This window comes from Colobus angolensis, unplaced genomic scaffold (assembly GCF_000951035.1).
Source record: "Colobus angolensis palliatus isolate OR3802 unplaced genomic scaffold, Cang.pa_1.0 Scaffold134, whole genome shotgun sequence".
Classification (NCBI taxonomy): domain Eukaryota; kingdom Metazoa; phylum Chordata; class Mammalia; order Primates; family Cercopithecidae; genus Colobus; species Colobus angolensis.
Genome location: NW_012114422.1, coordinates 1,030,795 through 1,046,128, shown reverse-complemented (window position 1 = coordinate 1,046,128; position 15,334 = coordinate 1,030,795). Strand labels below are relative to the sequence as shown.

The 15,334-nt window shown below is 34.1% G+C and overlaps 1 protein-coding gene across 1 annotated transcript in view; it reads right to left on the bottom strand.

Annotated features, from left to right (window-relative positions):
• The window catches only part of FRA10AC1 (fragile site, folic acid type, rare, fra(10)(q23.3) or fra(10)(q24.2) candidate 1), a 33,803-nt gene that overhangs the window by 9,586 nt on the left and 8,883 nt on the right, over nt 1–15,334 (bottom strand). Inside the window, exons 5-10 of the mRNA XM_011934355.1 lie at nt 13,310–13,393; nt 12,654–12,738; nt 8,131–8,176; nt 5,995–6,108; nt 4,796–4,838; nt 2,199–2,317 (exon numbers count right to left, since the gene is read on the bottom strand). Of these exons, the coding sequence (XP_011789745.1) occupies nt 2,199–2,317; nt 4,796–4,838; nt 5,995–6,108; nt 8,131–8,176; nt 12,654–12,738; nt 13,310–13,393 (491 nt within the window). The remainder of the gene's footprint in view (nt 1–2,198; nt 2,318–4,795; nt 4,839–5,994; nt 6,109–8,130; nt 8,177–12,653; nt 12,739–13,309; nt 13,394–15,334) is intronic.

Genomic DNA, 15,334 nt, shown 5'->3' with positions numbered 1-15,334 from the left:
CTAGTGGGGTGCCAGGGATATAGCAATGAACAAAGTAGGAAGAATCTCTGCCTCTTTTTGGCTTTTGGCTTTTACATCGTCATATGTGTAACAATGGAAAGTGTCAGGAGCCATGACAGCATTACAAATGAGAGTCCTAATTTAGATTCAAGGTGGGGGATGAAATCAGGAAAGGATCGGAAAAGACATTTAAAAGCTTAGACCTGAAGGATGAGCTGGAATAGAACTGAGGGTTTTAGGAAGAGAAGATGCAGCATCCATGTAACCCCTAAAATTGAAAGAGGCTTGACATTTTGCAGAAACTGAAAGGTTACATGGGAGGAGTATGAACGTGAGGTATGGAGTGGTGAGAAAGAAGCCTTGTATGGTACATAAGTTCTGGATCCCATAGAACCTTTTAGCTTTGTCCAGGATTTTGGTTACCAGCCTAAAAACAACAGGAAATAATTGATTTATGGAGAATGGATTAAGAGGAGGGAAGGTGGAATGGCAGGACAGAGGTGGAACCCGTAAGGAGAATATAACAGTAGCCTATAAGAGAAAATATAGAGGTTTGTAGTAGGGTGGAGAGAACTTCAGAAATATATACTCTGGGGGTAAAACTCACAGGACTTGGTGACAAATCAAACATAAATAATAAAGTGAAAGAAAGTATTAAGGATAATCCCCAGATTTCTGATATTAGTTTTTAGGTCAACACAGGTGTCATCTACTGATGGAACACTAAAGGAAAAACGTCTATAAGGAAGATCACATGCATATGTATGCATAATATGAAGGGTCCAATCCCAGCCCTGAACCTCAGTATTTATCTACCTCATCTATATTGATTGTACTGAGTAACATTTTATAAAGTAGAGACTAGTTCTTTCATTTGGAATATGCAGTGATTAACATGGTATCACAGTTGTGATAAGAATAAACATATAATACAATGAGGGCAAGAAATTTCTTAAGTGACACATTAAATATTTTACTAGCATATAAGGATAAATAACTTTCTAAGACTCAAAAGATATTTTTAACATTTATTGGTTAAAATCTACCTTAGAGGGGAAAATAATTAACATAGAGACAAAAAGGCATTCTGCTACAAATGCCATCTCTCAATAAGCAATAAAATGACAATATCTTCCTGTCACCATCTATCAATTTTACGAAGACTAAAGCTTGGTGACACCATATACTTGAAGCTATGGGAGTAGACAGTATCACAAGGGCGTGTAGATTTAAACTCTGCTACATAATGAATATATCATGATGTGCAAGAAGTAGTAAATGCTTCTAAGAATGCAACATATCTAATGATCTTCATAGCTGGAGCGAGAGAGCCCTCTCCTGTCCAAATATTGTATTAACATTGGCTTGAATCTAAAACAATTACCTATCTAGATTAAGTATGATTCACTATAAATTACAGCCAACTTGACTCTATTATGGACGAAAAAAGCAACTAGAAGTAACCTTTGTAATAGCTAATATGTGCCAAGTACTATGCAAACTGCTTAATGAATTATCTCATTTCAACTTCTGAACAACTCTAAAAGGAATCATGACCATTTTACACATAAAGAAATTGAGTCTTAGAGAGCTTCAGGACTGCTGAGGAAAAAGCAGGCAGTTCTAAGTATATGTGCACAGCACTATGCTAGGTTCTGAGAACACAGATACGTGACAATCTTTCTCATTTCTAGAAACTCACAAACCAGTGAAAAAATCACATAGGCCATTATAAATAAAATCAGTGTTATAATTTTATATTGATTTATAAATTATAGACTGTTTAAAGGCACTGATCAAAGTGTCTTTCACATTCTCATTTGAGTTTCCACAATAAGCTTGACCAGCATGAAGGCCAGATATTCACCTCACCCCTATACACATAAGAGAAATAAAGCAGTTCAGTGACTTATCCAAAGTAACAAGTCTGTAGGTGACAAAGCCAGGAATTAGAAAACTGTTGGCAATATTATACTATCTGCCAAAAATGAACCAAAATTAACCCTTAATTAATTTAGAGGAGTTCTTAAAACTCCTGTAACTCACTTTAAGTTCATATCTAAATTCTCAGTCAGTTTCCTCTCAATTACCATAAAATGAAATTCTAACTGCATTCACCAATTAGATGAATGAAATATGGCAGATTATATTTCATGCTCATAAATGTGAGTAGATGCTTTATCTTAATTTCCTTTTACCTTTATCTTTTTTCTTGGAGGCCTCTTCTGCAGAAGATAATCTGGATTTTTTACATGATGACTCTCCACAATCTTTTTTGGTTTTATCTTTTCTTTTTTTTGACTTGATTTCTTTTCTCCTTTATGTTAAACAATATAAAATTAAAGTTAACTTTTCCAACTGACCTTTTCAAAAATAAAAACCATCATATGAACAAAAAACCAAAATCAGTTAAAATACTTATTTTTTAAATGTGATTTATATAATAAGGGATGTTAAGTGAGTCTGTAAATATTTTAGGCTAGTATATTAATTAAAACTATTCTGTAAGATAATAAAGTCTTAACACTGAGACAAATAATTATTTTCTATAAGTTCTGTATACAACCATAGTAAATACAAATTATAATTGTATTTGTTTCCTTCTTTCTATATTCTATCACTTAGCCTTTTAAAACAAAATTACAAGAACAAATCTCATTTCTCTTCACATAATCCATATCCACCTACATGTTAAAAAAGCACAAATAAGGTGAAACTGCTGAACAGCTCTAAGCCACCAGTAAATAGAAATTTCTTCTCTTAAGAATAAAGGAATATAGTAAAAGCATAATGGAATGAAAATGGAAAGGGCTTATTGTTAATTCATATATCAACATCAGGCCACTTATAATTTATACTCTTATTGTTGCAGCTTTATCTCTTCTAGGCCAGGTTTACAAGGTTGGCAAGCAATTACTTAATTTTAATAGGTTAAAAAAAGAAATACTAAATGGGAAAAGGTGATAATGCTGAAATTGGGACTGGCAAGGAGGATAGAGACAAAGGAAAAGATTACTTTCAAAAAACTTGTTCAGCAGATTTTCCAAGTTAAAGTACATATACCAAATGCTATAATAGTATTTAATGTAGTAACCACTTTTGCCTATTTTTTAAGAATCATTTCCATTTTGAAATGAAGTTCAAAAGTCAAGGTCAAAACAAATCTCTGGTTTCTTTCACTATCACTGATGGGAAGGGGAAATAAAGGTTTAGGCGATTCCAGTAATCTAAAAAAGTTCCAGCTCAGTGTGGAGGCTTATGCCTATCATCCCAGCACTTTGGGCGGCTGAGGCAGAACTGCTTGAGTCCAGGAGTTTGGGACCAGCATGGGCAACATAGGGAAACACCATCTCTACAAAAACTTTAAAAAAAAATTATCCAGGTGTGGTGACATACACCTGTAGTCTCAGCAATTCTGGAGGCTGAGATGGAAGGATCACTTAAGCTTAGGAGGCTGAGGCTGCAATGAGCCATGATCACACCACTGTGCTTCAGCCCAGCCAACAGAGTGAGACCTTGTCTCAAAAAAATGAATAATAATGAAAATAATAAAAATAATTCTGCTAATTTTAAGAATTAAAAATATTATTTAACATTTATTTTTAACAGCTAAAGTACTATATAGGCACATTTATGACAAAGCTGTTATTTTCTGACAACCCATGTGATTGTTTGAAAAAAAAGAAAGCTATTTTAAAATTAATATGCTTACGTATACATTTAATAAAGTTGCAAAAGTTGAACTAATTTAACTGTTATTCAGGGCATAAAACCTGACCATCACAAAGGCAAGTTGCAAAGAATCAGTCTGAACATCTTTAATGCCAGTTACTGTGGCAAGCAATTTACATGCACTTTCATTTATTCCCCACAATAGCCTGAGTAGCCTCATTTTTATAGGTGATAAAATTAAGTCTTACAGAGGTTAAGCAGTTTGTCCAAGAGGAAGCCTAGTAAGTGGAGAAGCTGAGATTAAAAACCCAGGTCTGATTTCAAACCCCATGACTGCAGGTCACTGGTATTCCCACACATTCAATGTGGCAGATACAGTAAAGCTCATTCAATAAAAGCCTGATTTTAACTTTTTTTTCTTTTCTTTTCTTTTTTTTTTGAGACAGAGTTTCACTCTGTTGCTAGGCTGGAATGCAGTGGCTCAATCTCGGCTCACTGCAACCTCCACCTCCCAGGTTCAAGTAATTCTCCTGCCTCAGCCTCCCCAGTAGCTGGGATTACAGGCACCTGCCACCAACCCAGTTAATTTCTGTATTTTCAGTAGAGACAGGGTTTTACCATGTTGGCCAGGCTGGTCTCAAACTTCTGACCTCAAGTGATCCACCCAACTTGGCCTTCCCAAGTGCTAGGATTACAGGCATGAGCCACAGCGCCTGTCCTTGATTTTAACGTTAAAATGAGTGTAGAGGTGTCTAATCCTTTGTAAGAACAGCAAACTCCAGCTAAAACACTGTCTAAATGAGACACAAAAACTGCTTTATGAAGTCTGCTTTACAACGTAATTTCTAACATTAAAGTGTCAGGACATTGGCTCCAAACTAAAAACTCTAACATCCATCTACCACCCCACATAGGCCTTTACATTTAAAACTGCTTGGCAAGAATAGGGCATGGTGGACTTCTAAACCCCTAGTTTATGTAGCCATACGACAACGCCAGATTTTCTATATGATCAACCAATTCAACCATCAACCACCCAAGTCTACATTGAGACACTTAGTGCAGGTAAATGGCTATATCCTGGATTACCAAACATTAAGAATGGCATTTTTAAAGACATTACCTGTGATGAAAATTTAATTTAATGGAACATTCTTGGCATAACCCTAAAAAGAAAAGACACCAATGAATGGTTGATTTTGAATAACCACACTGCTAATCTAGTTTTAATATCATAAATTCGCACTTCATATTCCATTACTATAAGAGGGGAAACAATCTGAAGAAAAAATCCGACCTTCATCACCTCAAAAATGCAAATATATACACACATACATATAATAAAAATATTAGATTGCTTGAGGAATTGAAAATATTCTAACACTATTTTAGAAAAATGTGTTGTCAATTTTTTCTAAAAACAAACTGTGTTCCACAGGCACGTTAACATGTGTCTCACATCAAAGATATCTACTAATAATGTGGGTATAGTCATTTCCTCTGAAGTATTCTAAGAACTTTCAAACGCAAAGGAACTTTTTTCAAATAGTTCCATTTTTTTTCCCCCCTTAATCTCAATTCACACTGGCTGACTTTTCCTCTTGAGCACTTCCAGAAGGAACTCAGAAACCAGTCTGTATTGACATGCATAAGTAGCATGTGGGGACATTCTTGACTTTTATTAGGTGTGAGCAGAAAACTCTCAAGGCACATTTACTTAGAACCCAGAGAAGGCTAAAGGCAATAATATGATGAGGGAGAGAAACAGCTGACACATGAAGACTAGCTTAAAAAACAAATAAAAGAATGACAGACACTAAAACATGCATCCTAAGGGAAACTGCTGTATTCTGGAGTATTTATTCCCTATGGTTTTAAGACTGAGGTCAAGAACAACGACGCCTTCCTAAAGTTTTTCTTTATTAATACTGTCAAACAGAGTGAATTTATTTATTATCTGTGCTACAACAATATCACTGAGTAATCAGCTAATGTGAGTTTCTACACTGCTTTTTCTGATATTGTGCCTCTTAGCTATGTAATGTGGTGGCATTCTCACGTTAATGGGGACAGAGCCTCACTCTACAAATTACCAGTTTACATTTGACATTAGAATTCTTTTTACTGAAACACCATTGTAATGCTAAAAATGTAAAAATTTGAGGCTCAAAAGTTGAGACTTTGGGAAGCTCCAAGAAAAAAGAGCACTTCCAGAAAGATATGTTAAAAACTGTATTCGAATTTTAAAGTCTATATATTTTCAATTTTAAATTAAAGACAAACTTGGAAGAATCAATCGTATCCCCCCCAAAATCAACTTACTTAATTTAACAAGTGCATTTCTCTTTTCACCATGCTCAATATAACCAAAATTAACTTCCCAACTCTTTAAGCCTTCTTTTTTATCACAATATTTATTTCCACAGAAAAACTGACCTGCAGAAAGGAAAGGAATATTAGCTATGGTAGTTGGTGACAATATTTATCTATATGATCTAGTATCATCCCTAAAATGCACTTCTAAAATATGTAAATTAGCCATATTCAGCCTTTAAAAACTGACCAGAGTAATACGTTCAACCAACTTGTAAACAAGTATCGAATCAAAGTACTGTTACCAAAAAAATCAATCACAGAATTCTTGCTTGATAGACTGTATTTAGACAGACACTTTAGGGACTCCCTGTTAGGGAATCTTTTACTTTGGAAAGACAGTATTAAAGAATGGACATATTTCTCAGAAAGTTGGTTTAAGGAAAAAAACAAACAAACAAACAAACAAAAAATGTACTCACAAATACCCCAAAAGAAAAAAATACACTTTCCAAAGTACACGCACTTATAGCTGGGTGAAACCTTTCAATATTTAACGGTCATAATAAAATTAATATTTTTAAGTATTAGCATAATGACATTTAAATACTGGCACAGATGGCCTTGAAAACACAATTAAAAATTCTAGCACTTTGAGGCAAAGTACAATATGTAGTCAAACCAGATACTCTAAATTTTAGTATAACTTGACGCTATTATTAACATCACCCACATCACCATGTCCACAATATATTAAAACCTCCAAAAAAAAGACTGATAACCTGAGAGAAAAAAAGAGAAATGATTCAACAGTAATTTACTTTGGCAAAAAGACAAGACAAACTTTTATTAATTTATATCACAATAATTTGCACCAACAGGAGCGAATCTGTAACCAGCAAATCTTTTTTCATAAAAATTAAGAAATTATCAAAATGAATTTAGAAAATTATACCCTAAAAAGACTGATTTCTAAATCAGCCTTTTAAACCCATTCCAAATGAGTATTTTATTAAATCTGTATTTTTAGTAGGTAAGGCTTTGTTGTTAAAATAATAACAAAATTATAACTTTATAAAAGAAATCACAACAGTAGCTTTCTTTTCCTTCCCTAACTAGTCCTTTATTCAGTTATATGAATTTAGAGACTACCCATCAATTTTTTTTAAATGGTAACATTATAAACTCACCTGAAAATCTCATTCAATAAAAGTACAACATCTTAAAATTGTGATAGACATTTCAGGATTTCTCATTATTTTAGATAAAAACATACACTAAAGTATAACCCTAGGAAAAGTTAAAATAGCTTTAAATTTATTCTTTTTCCTTAATGTTGTTTCATGGCATATCCAATTGCACACCTAACATATCCAATTTATGGAAGATATATATGAGCTACAATGATAGCATAAATATTTAATCATTTAAAAATGTAATCTTTCCATTTAAAATATTTTTTAAAGTAAGTTTAAAATTATTTCCTTAGTGCTACTACATAGTTTTCAGTACTTTAACACTTCAAATGCAATTACTCAGTAAGGAGCTAATTTTATAGCAAGAGACAGTATGGAGATACACAATTTCCAGGAAAAATGTTATGAATAGATTTACAATAATGCATAGAAAAAGCATTTACTGATTGCCTACCAAATGTCTGGTCTTTTGCTATTAGACTAAGTATTTGGGCTCAATCTCAGGGACTTCCAAAAATGAGTACTAGCCTGACCCAAAATTCTATTGGGTTTAAAATGATACTTCTACTTTCAAAATGTGGATTTGGCTGAAAACAGTAATACCAATCAATTCATTATTCCAAAAATTAATAAAGAACAGAAAATAACAACGTCTTTTGTTGAAAGTTGTCTTGCCATGAAATCTTTAATTTGTTAAATATTTTCTACATATTTAGAAATTCGTAGAACATTCAACTGAATGTTCTAAAGGCAAAATTATAAAGGTAATAATCATTAAAGCATTATATTCTGACCTTTGCTAATAATGTACCATGAATTCACCTTCTCTAATTTTACTTTTGTAGATAAGAATTTCTTGTATATGTTAGGAATGATCTTAATGACTCCAATTCAGAAGCTTAACAAAATAAGTTTATCCTATTAAAAAGCAAAAATTTTAAAGAATTACCTTTTCCTGAAATTACTTCTTTTTCTACTCGCCACCTAAATCCAAACTGATAATAAAAAAATTACATTTATGTCAATGTAAATTTAAATTAAATTTAAATTATACAGAAATCTAAACATGGAGCCAACAATCACATTCACCAACCTAAAAGATAAATGTAATTCCCATGACAGATTTTTCTCTTCTTACAGGATTTGAAGAAAATACACTGTAACAATTAGCAATTTATCTGTTAAGAACAACCTACTTTAAGATAGCTTAAAAGCTACAGGTGCCAGACTACAAGATACCTAAGTTAACAAATAAGATGTTTTGTTCTATAAGACTGACATGAAAAAGAAGAGGTTATGGTATAGTAAAGAGGTAGTATATTCTAGTACAAAAAGTACAGCCTTTGGAGTCAGATTATTTATGTTTGCATTTTAGCTCTACCACTTAACAGTTGTATAGTACAGGGCAAATTATTTAACCTCTTTTTGCCTCAGCTTCCTCATATATGTAAAGTAGAAATATGAGTACCTACTTCCTCGGTACTTATAGAGGTTTAAAGAGGTTTAAATGAGATAAAACATATGAAGCACTTAGAATAGTAACTAGTAGACTCTAAAAATCATGCTTCTTGGTATTTACCCAAATGAGCTGAAAACTAATGTCCACACAAAAGCCTAAATATGGGTGTTTACAGCAACTTTATTTCTAATTGCCAAAACTTGGAAGCAACCAAGATGTTCTTCATTTAGTGAATGGATAAACAACTGTGGTACATCCAGACAATTAATATTATTCAGTGGTAAGAAGAAATATCAAACCATGAAGACATGGAGAAACTTAAGTGCGTATTACAAAGTGAAAGAACCCAATCTGAAAAGACTACATATATATGATTTCAACTATATGATATTCCAGAAAAGGCAAAACTATGGATGAAGTAGAAAGATCAGTAGTTGCCAGGGATTAGGAAGGAAGGTGGGATGAACAGGTGGAGCACAGAGGATTTTTAGGGCAGTGCAAGTATTCTCTATGATACTATAATGGTAGACACACATCATCACACATTTGTCAAAGCGGTAGAATGTACAATATCAAGAGTGAACCCTAATGTAAGCTATGGACTTCAAATGATAATGATGTATCAATGTAGGTTCACTGATTGTAACAAATGTACCACTCTGGTGTGGGATGCTGACAGTAGGGGATGCTATGTATGCATGAGGGCAGGGGGTATATGGGAACTCTGTACTTTCTGCTCAATTTTGTTGTAAACCTAAAAATGCTCTAAAAATTAAAAACAAACAAAAAATACACTTGGGAAGATTACCTGAACCCGGGAGGTGGAGGCTGCAGTGAGCCATGATCATGCCACTGCATTCCATCCACCCTGGGCAACTGAGCAAGATCCTGTCTCAAAACAAACAAAAACAACAACAACAACAAACAGCAAAAACAAACAAAAAACCACTCAAGTCTAGAAACATGCATACCTGTACCCAACTCAAGAAGCTCTTGTCACTCATTAGGTCTTAACCTTGGGAAAGTTACTTAACTTCTGTACTTCCTCTTCATGTATAAAAATGGAAATAGTAACAACCTTAAGTTCATAGGATTGCTATAGTAAGACAGAGGATTCAGATAAAGTGTTCAATGCCTGGCTAACTTCAATTTGTTGTGGGTTGTTTGTTTTCAGCCTTCCAAATAGCTAGGACTACAGGCATGTGCTACCCTGCCTGGCTAATTTTACTTTTTATAGAGATAAGGTCTCACTATATTGCCTAGGCTGGTTTTGAACTCCTGGCCTCAAGCTATCCTCCCACCTCAGTCTCCCAAAGTACTGGGATTACAGGCAACAGCCACTGTGCCTGGCAATTTCAATTTTTTTTTAAATCATCAATCTATTACTTGAATTTGGCAATTTTGTATTTTAAATGCAAATAAAGGCTCAAAATATTTCAAAATACTGATTAAAACCCAACAAAAATAAAATCCTCCAAATCTAGGGGAAAAAATAAAATTTCAGGATAACTGTTTAATTCTATTTTTTAGCCTATATATGTATGTGGAGATTGCTTGCATCCAACATATGTGAGGATGTCTACTGAAGCACAGCCAAGTGTAACAGTAATAGTTTCCAAACTTTCTTCTTCATTCATTAATCTATTCACCAAATAACTTATTAAGCAACTACCTATTGGGCTTGGCATTCCACTGAGGATAAAAAGTGATTATTAAAATAGTGTGTCACTAAGGTTATAATCTTATGAGGAAATAATAAATGTAACAAAACAAATTACATTATATCCTACTAGTTAATCAGGATTTGGTGCTGAGCCTCCTTTTCTTCCCACTCTGCACTCATCACAATGAGGTCATGTACGCAAGCAGTAAACAGGATTCTGACTTTATGACCATCGACTTGAACTTTTATGTATACGAAAAATAAACTTTCCAGCTCATTCAAGCCAGTGGTTTTTTTCAGGGAGTGTTCTCTGTCCCTGCAGCTGGACCTATCAATGATACACTGATCCAACTAAAAAGGGGAAGTGCAATAAAGGAAGGAATAGGAGTAAGAGGCAAAGATGGAAATTCACTAAAAATGCTCTAAAAGAATCTACTGTATATATTAGGAGCTGTTTTTAATTAAGTGAAGAATACACTGTCTTTGTATAAATAAAGGGAAGAGAAAATGCATCGTAGTGAGGGAACCAAAGGCATTACTCTTTCTCCAACACCTCGAACATGGTATACCAAAACTAAACTCTTGCCCCCCAGCAAAAAAAATCACCCTCCAAATTCTGTATTTTTCTCAGCATCCGTGCCCAGAATCTGTGAGTCATATCTGATTTCTTGCTGCATTTACCCTCAAATACAATCACTCATCATGTTCTAGCAGGAAAATACACTTTTTTTCAAGCTTATTCTCTTTAAAGTACGATTTCTAGTGGTATTCCTTTTTAAAAAACTGAGAACTCAATTATTTAATTTTTATTTATGTATATTTTCTCCCCTCAACTAGACTAGCTTTTTCTGAAGAGTACTATTAATCCACAGTACCTCGTCCAGTTTCAATAGATACTGAACAACAACAACAAAATACTGAAGAATTACGATGGTATTAGGAGGTGGGGAAAAATAAAAGAAAAAAGAAAAAAAACAACAACTTAAGAATAATCTATGAATAAGCCAGGGCTGAAAAAGCTCCTTTGTTACATGCTCCTAGAAAGAGATAATTTTTACACTTGATTTATAATATAGTAACTTTAGGTAACTCCAATTACTGTGGTGCTTTTTTAATCAGATGTGGTACACAGAAGACAGCTGTGAACTAGAGTTCACAACTAGTTTGTAAGAAACAGAAGTTTTGGGGATATATTAAGTACATGGGTTTATAAATAGGGTATACAAAATGAACATTATTACTATTTTCTATAAGAAACTGTGAAGCAACACACTTACTAAAGGCACTACTGAAAAAAAAATTATTAAATCAACCTGGTTCTAATGAGATCAAACAATTTAAATGACAAAGAAATCTTCATGATACATAAATATAAGATAGCTTTTTAAACAGGTTTTTGTCTTAATACAAATATACAGTATCTACAACACATATTTATGCAACATTCCCTCCTCTCACATTTCTAACTGAGATCTGCTCCTGGGTCACCTTTTCCAGCTATAATTTGATGTTCAAGATAGAAATAAAAATTACTTTTTATTTTTTAAAGTCTCACTGTCACCCACACTGAAATGCAGTGGCACGATCATAGCTAACTGCAGCCTCAAACTCCTGGACTCAAGCAACCCTCTAACCTCAGCCTCTTAAGTAGCTAGAACTATAGGCATGCACCCGGCTAATTTTTTTTAGTTTTTGTGGAGACAAGGTCTCACTATATTGCCCAGGCTGGTCTTGAACTCCTGGCCTCAAGCAATCTTCCTGCCTCAGCCTCCCAAACTGCTGAGATTACAGGAATGAGCCATCACAGCCAACCAAAACTAAAAATATTAACTAAAGTAAGATGTAAAGTGGGAAAGGAAATCTGCCATTACTAATTAGCACTGATTGAAATGTTAATTTTACTATAATAGACATTTACGTAATAGAAGATGTACATCTGGATCTCTATAAATGGTAATCAATTTTTAAAATCTATCAATTTCAAACATCATCTGTGAAATAAGACACTATTCTGTAGAGTTAAATCATTCATCACAATCACTAGAGGCTCTAGACTAGAGTCAGGATGAAACAGGATCCAATACCCACTTGTGTTTAATTTTAGACTTTTCATGCCTCAGCTCACAAAAGAAAAAAAGCATAAATTTCCTTCTAAATTTCCATAGGCCTTTTGTAAACTCCACAGCTGCAGAGGTTAAATGGTCCAAATGACACATCATAAATGCAGGACAACTGAGTCTAGAATTAGCATCTTTAAAAGAATAATGTGGGGGGAGGGCATGATAGTATAATAAAAGTTAATATTTTACTTGAATAAGAACCTCTTTCTATAAATATGTTGAAAGCATACCTTATTTTCTTTATATTTACTGAGATCTGCTATGCAGTATTCCTTAAATAATTTATCATAGTATTTCTTAGCAAGTCTCTTCTCCCTAGATCCATAAAAATATAATTATACATTTAGAAACTCAACCACGGTTTGCTACTTTCAATTGATGTCAAAGAATACATATGACATAAATATTAAAGTTTTAAGAGAACTATTACTTATATGTACATGGAATATCTGGATACTAACTATTAAAAGTGGTTCACTCAGGGAGGGAAATTGGAGAATCACAGTTACAAATGAGAAGGAGAATCACTCTTCACTGTTTACCCTTTGTAATGTTTGGATTTAAAAAAAAATTTTCAGGTATGACTTTTTTCCAAAACATTTTAAAAATTAAAGCAGCAGCATATAATAGCATATTACAAGATAACACACAATACTGTAAAAAATAATGCTATTTTTTGAAGACTAAGTCAAACAATGAGAAGTCAGTTAAAACTGCCAAAAATTACCAAAAGAACCAAATAATCCTAGGTATGATTTTATGTCCTTGATTCTGAACTGTTCTATGAAGGGGCTGAACACCTTGACTAACTGACAAAAAAACACTCAGAAAACAGGAGAAACAGGACTAAAGCATTTGATGCATTATGCCTCTGATGGCTAATTACCAAGTCATGTCCATTTCGTCCTCCTCATTCCATAGGAATCTATGATTTTCTCGTATAACATCCAAATCTGTCTTGTCATTTTCCCTGGAAAACAGAACTTTTTAATTTAATACAAAAACAAAAGTAGTCAAATTTAGGTTAAATAGCTCTGTGAGTTTTGGAAAATTTTATTAAAAATATAATACATGAATATAGTTCTTTTGTGAGTATATATATTTGTTCTTATATTTATAAAAATACTTCAGTATTTTCAAAATGTACTTATAAAAAATAGTACTATAGAAGCAAGTTAAATGGATAAGGAATCCGTCTGTAGCATTGGTTTCAATTATACAAATGGTGCTAAGTTACCAAAGTTAGAATGAGAAACCTGACTAAACACTAAATGAATAAAGAAAAGTGAATGAAAATGAGTTTGAGAATCTAACCAAAAATCTATAAAACACCACTCTGCTGAGATTTAATTTTAAAAAATATGAAAAGTTTTCCATATCTCATTTTAGTACAGTTTCCTAGGTAGAAGACTGAGTAAAGGAGGAAGAGAGCCAAAGGGATTGATCTTTTAAAATAAAATGCTAACAGTCTGGGGGTAAAAAAGAAAAAGAAAAAAAGTGATTGTGTGTTGTTGATTGTTGGGAGATACAGGATAAATTGATAGGGGAGATAAATTGGGGGTAAATGAGATGGTACTAAAGTTTCTCAGAGCGCTGCCAACTCAGAAAATTGTTAGAGGGGAAAAAAAAAAACTCACATAAAACTAAGAAGTTCTAAGACCTGTGGACACTATAGCAGTACAATTCGCAATTGCAAAGCTATGGAACCGACCAAAGTGCCCATTAACCAATGAGTGGATAAAGAAAATGTGGTGTATATATATATATACAACATGGAATATTACTCAGCCACAGAAAGGAATGAAATGATGTCTTTTGCAGTAATTTGGATAGAGCTGGAGGCCATTATTCTAAGTGAAGTAACTCAGGAATGGAAAACCAAATATCCTATGTTCTCATTTACATGTGGGAGCTAAGCTATGAGGACACAAAGGCAAAAGAGTCATATAATGGACTTTAGGGACTTAAGGCAGGGGAAGGCCAGGAGGGAGGTGAGGGATAAAAGACTACATTTTAGGAATGGCATACAGAGCTCGGGTGATGGGTGCACTAAAATCTCAGAAATGACCACTAAAGAAGTTATCCAGGCAACCAAAAACCACCTGTATCCCAAAAACTATTGAAATAAAAATAAAAATTAAAAAAACAAAAACAAGGCCGGGCACGGTGGCTCACGCCTGTAATCCCAACACTTTGGGAGGCCGAGGTGGGTGGATCACCAGGTCAGGAAATCAAGACCATCCCGGCTAACACGGTGAAACCCCATCTCTACTAAAAATACAAAAAAATTAGTCGGGCATGGTGGCAGGCGCCTGTAGTCCCAGCTACTTGGGAGGCTGAGGCAGGAGAATGGCATGAACCAGGGAGGTGGAGCTTGCAGTGAGCCAAGATCACACCACTGCACTCCAGCCTGGGTGACAGGGCGAGACTCCTTCTCAAAAAAAATAAATAAATAAAAATAAAAATAAAACAAAACAAAACAAGAAGTTCTGATAGAAGAGCCTTAAACATGGGAAGGACTTTGATGTGCAAGAAATGCTAGAGTGAGATTTCTTGTTTACCTATCTTTTAAAAAGCAATCCCAAACATTAAGGTCTAAAAATTTCCTTATTTCAAAGATCCTTGCCAAGAAGACACATGGTATACCTCACATATCCTTTTATCACCAGGGTTGTGCCCGGCTCAGCATGTATAGAGTCTACCTGAGGCCTGTTCAAAGAAATTGGATTCATGAAGAGCTACTCAGTTAGGACCTGTGGATGGTATCTCTACCTTATAATATAAAAAAGAAACTGGGGCCAGGCGAGGTGGCTCACGCCTGTAATCCCAGCACTTTGGGAGGCCAAGGTGGGTGGATCACGAGGTCAGGAGTTCAAGACCAGCCTGGCCAAGATGGTGAAACCCCATCTCT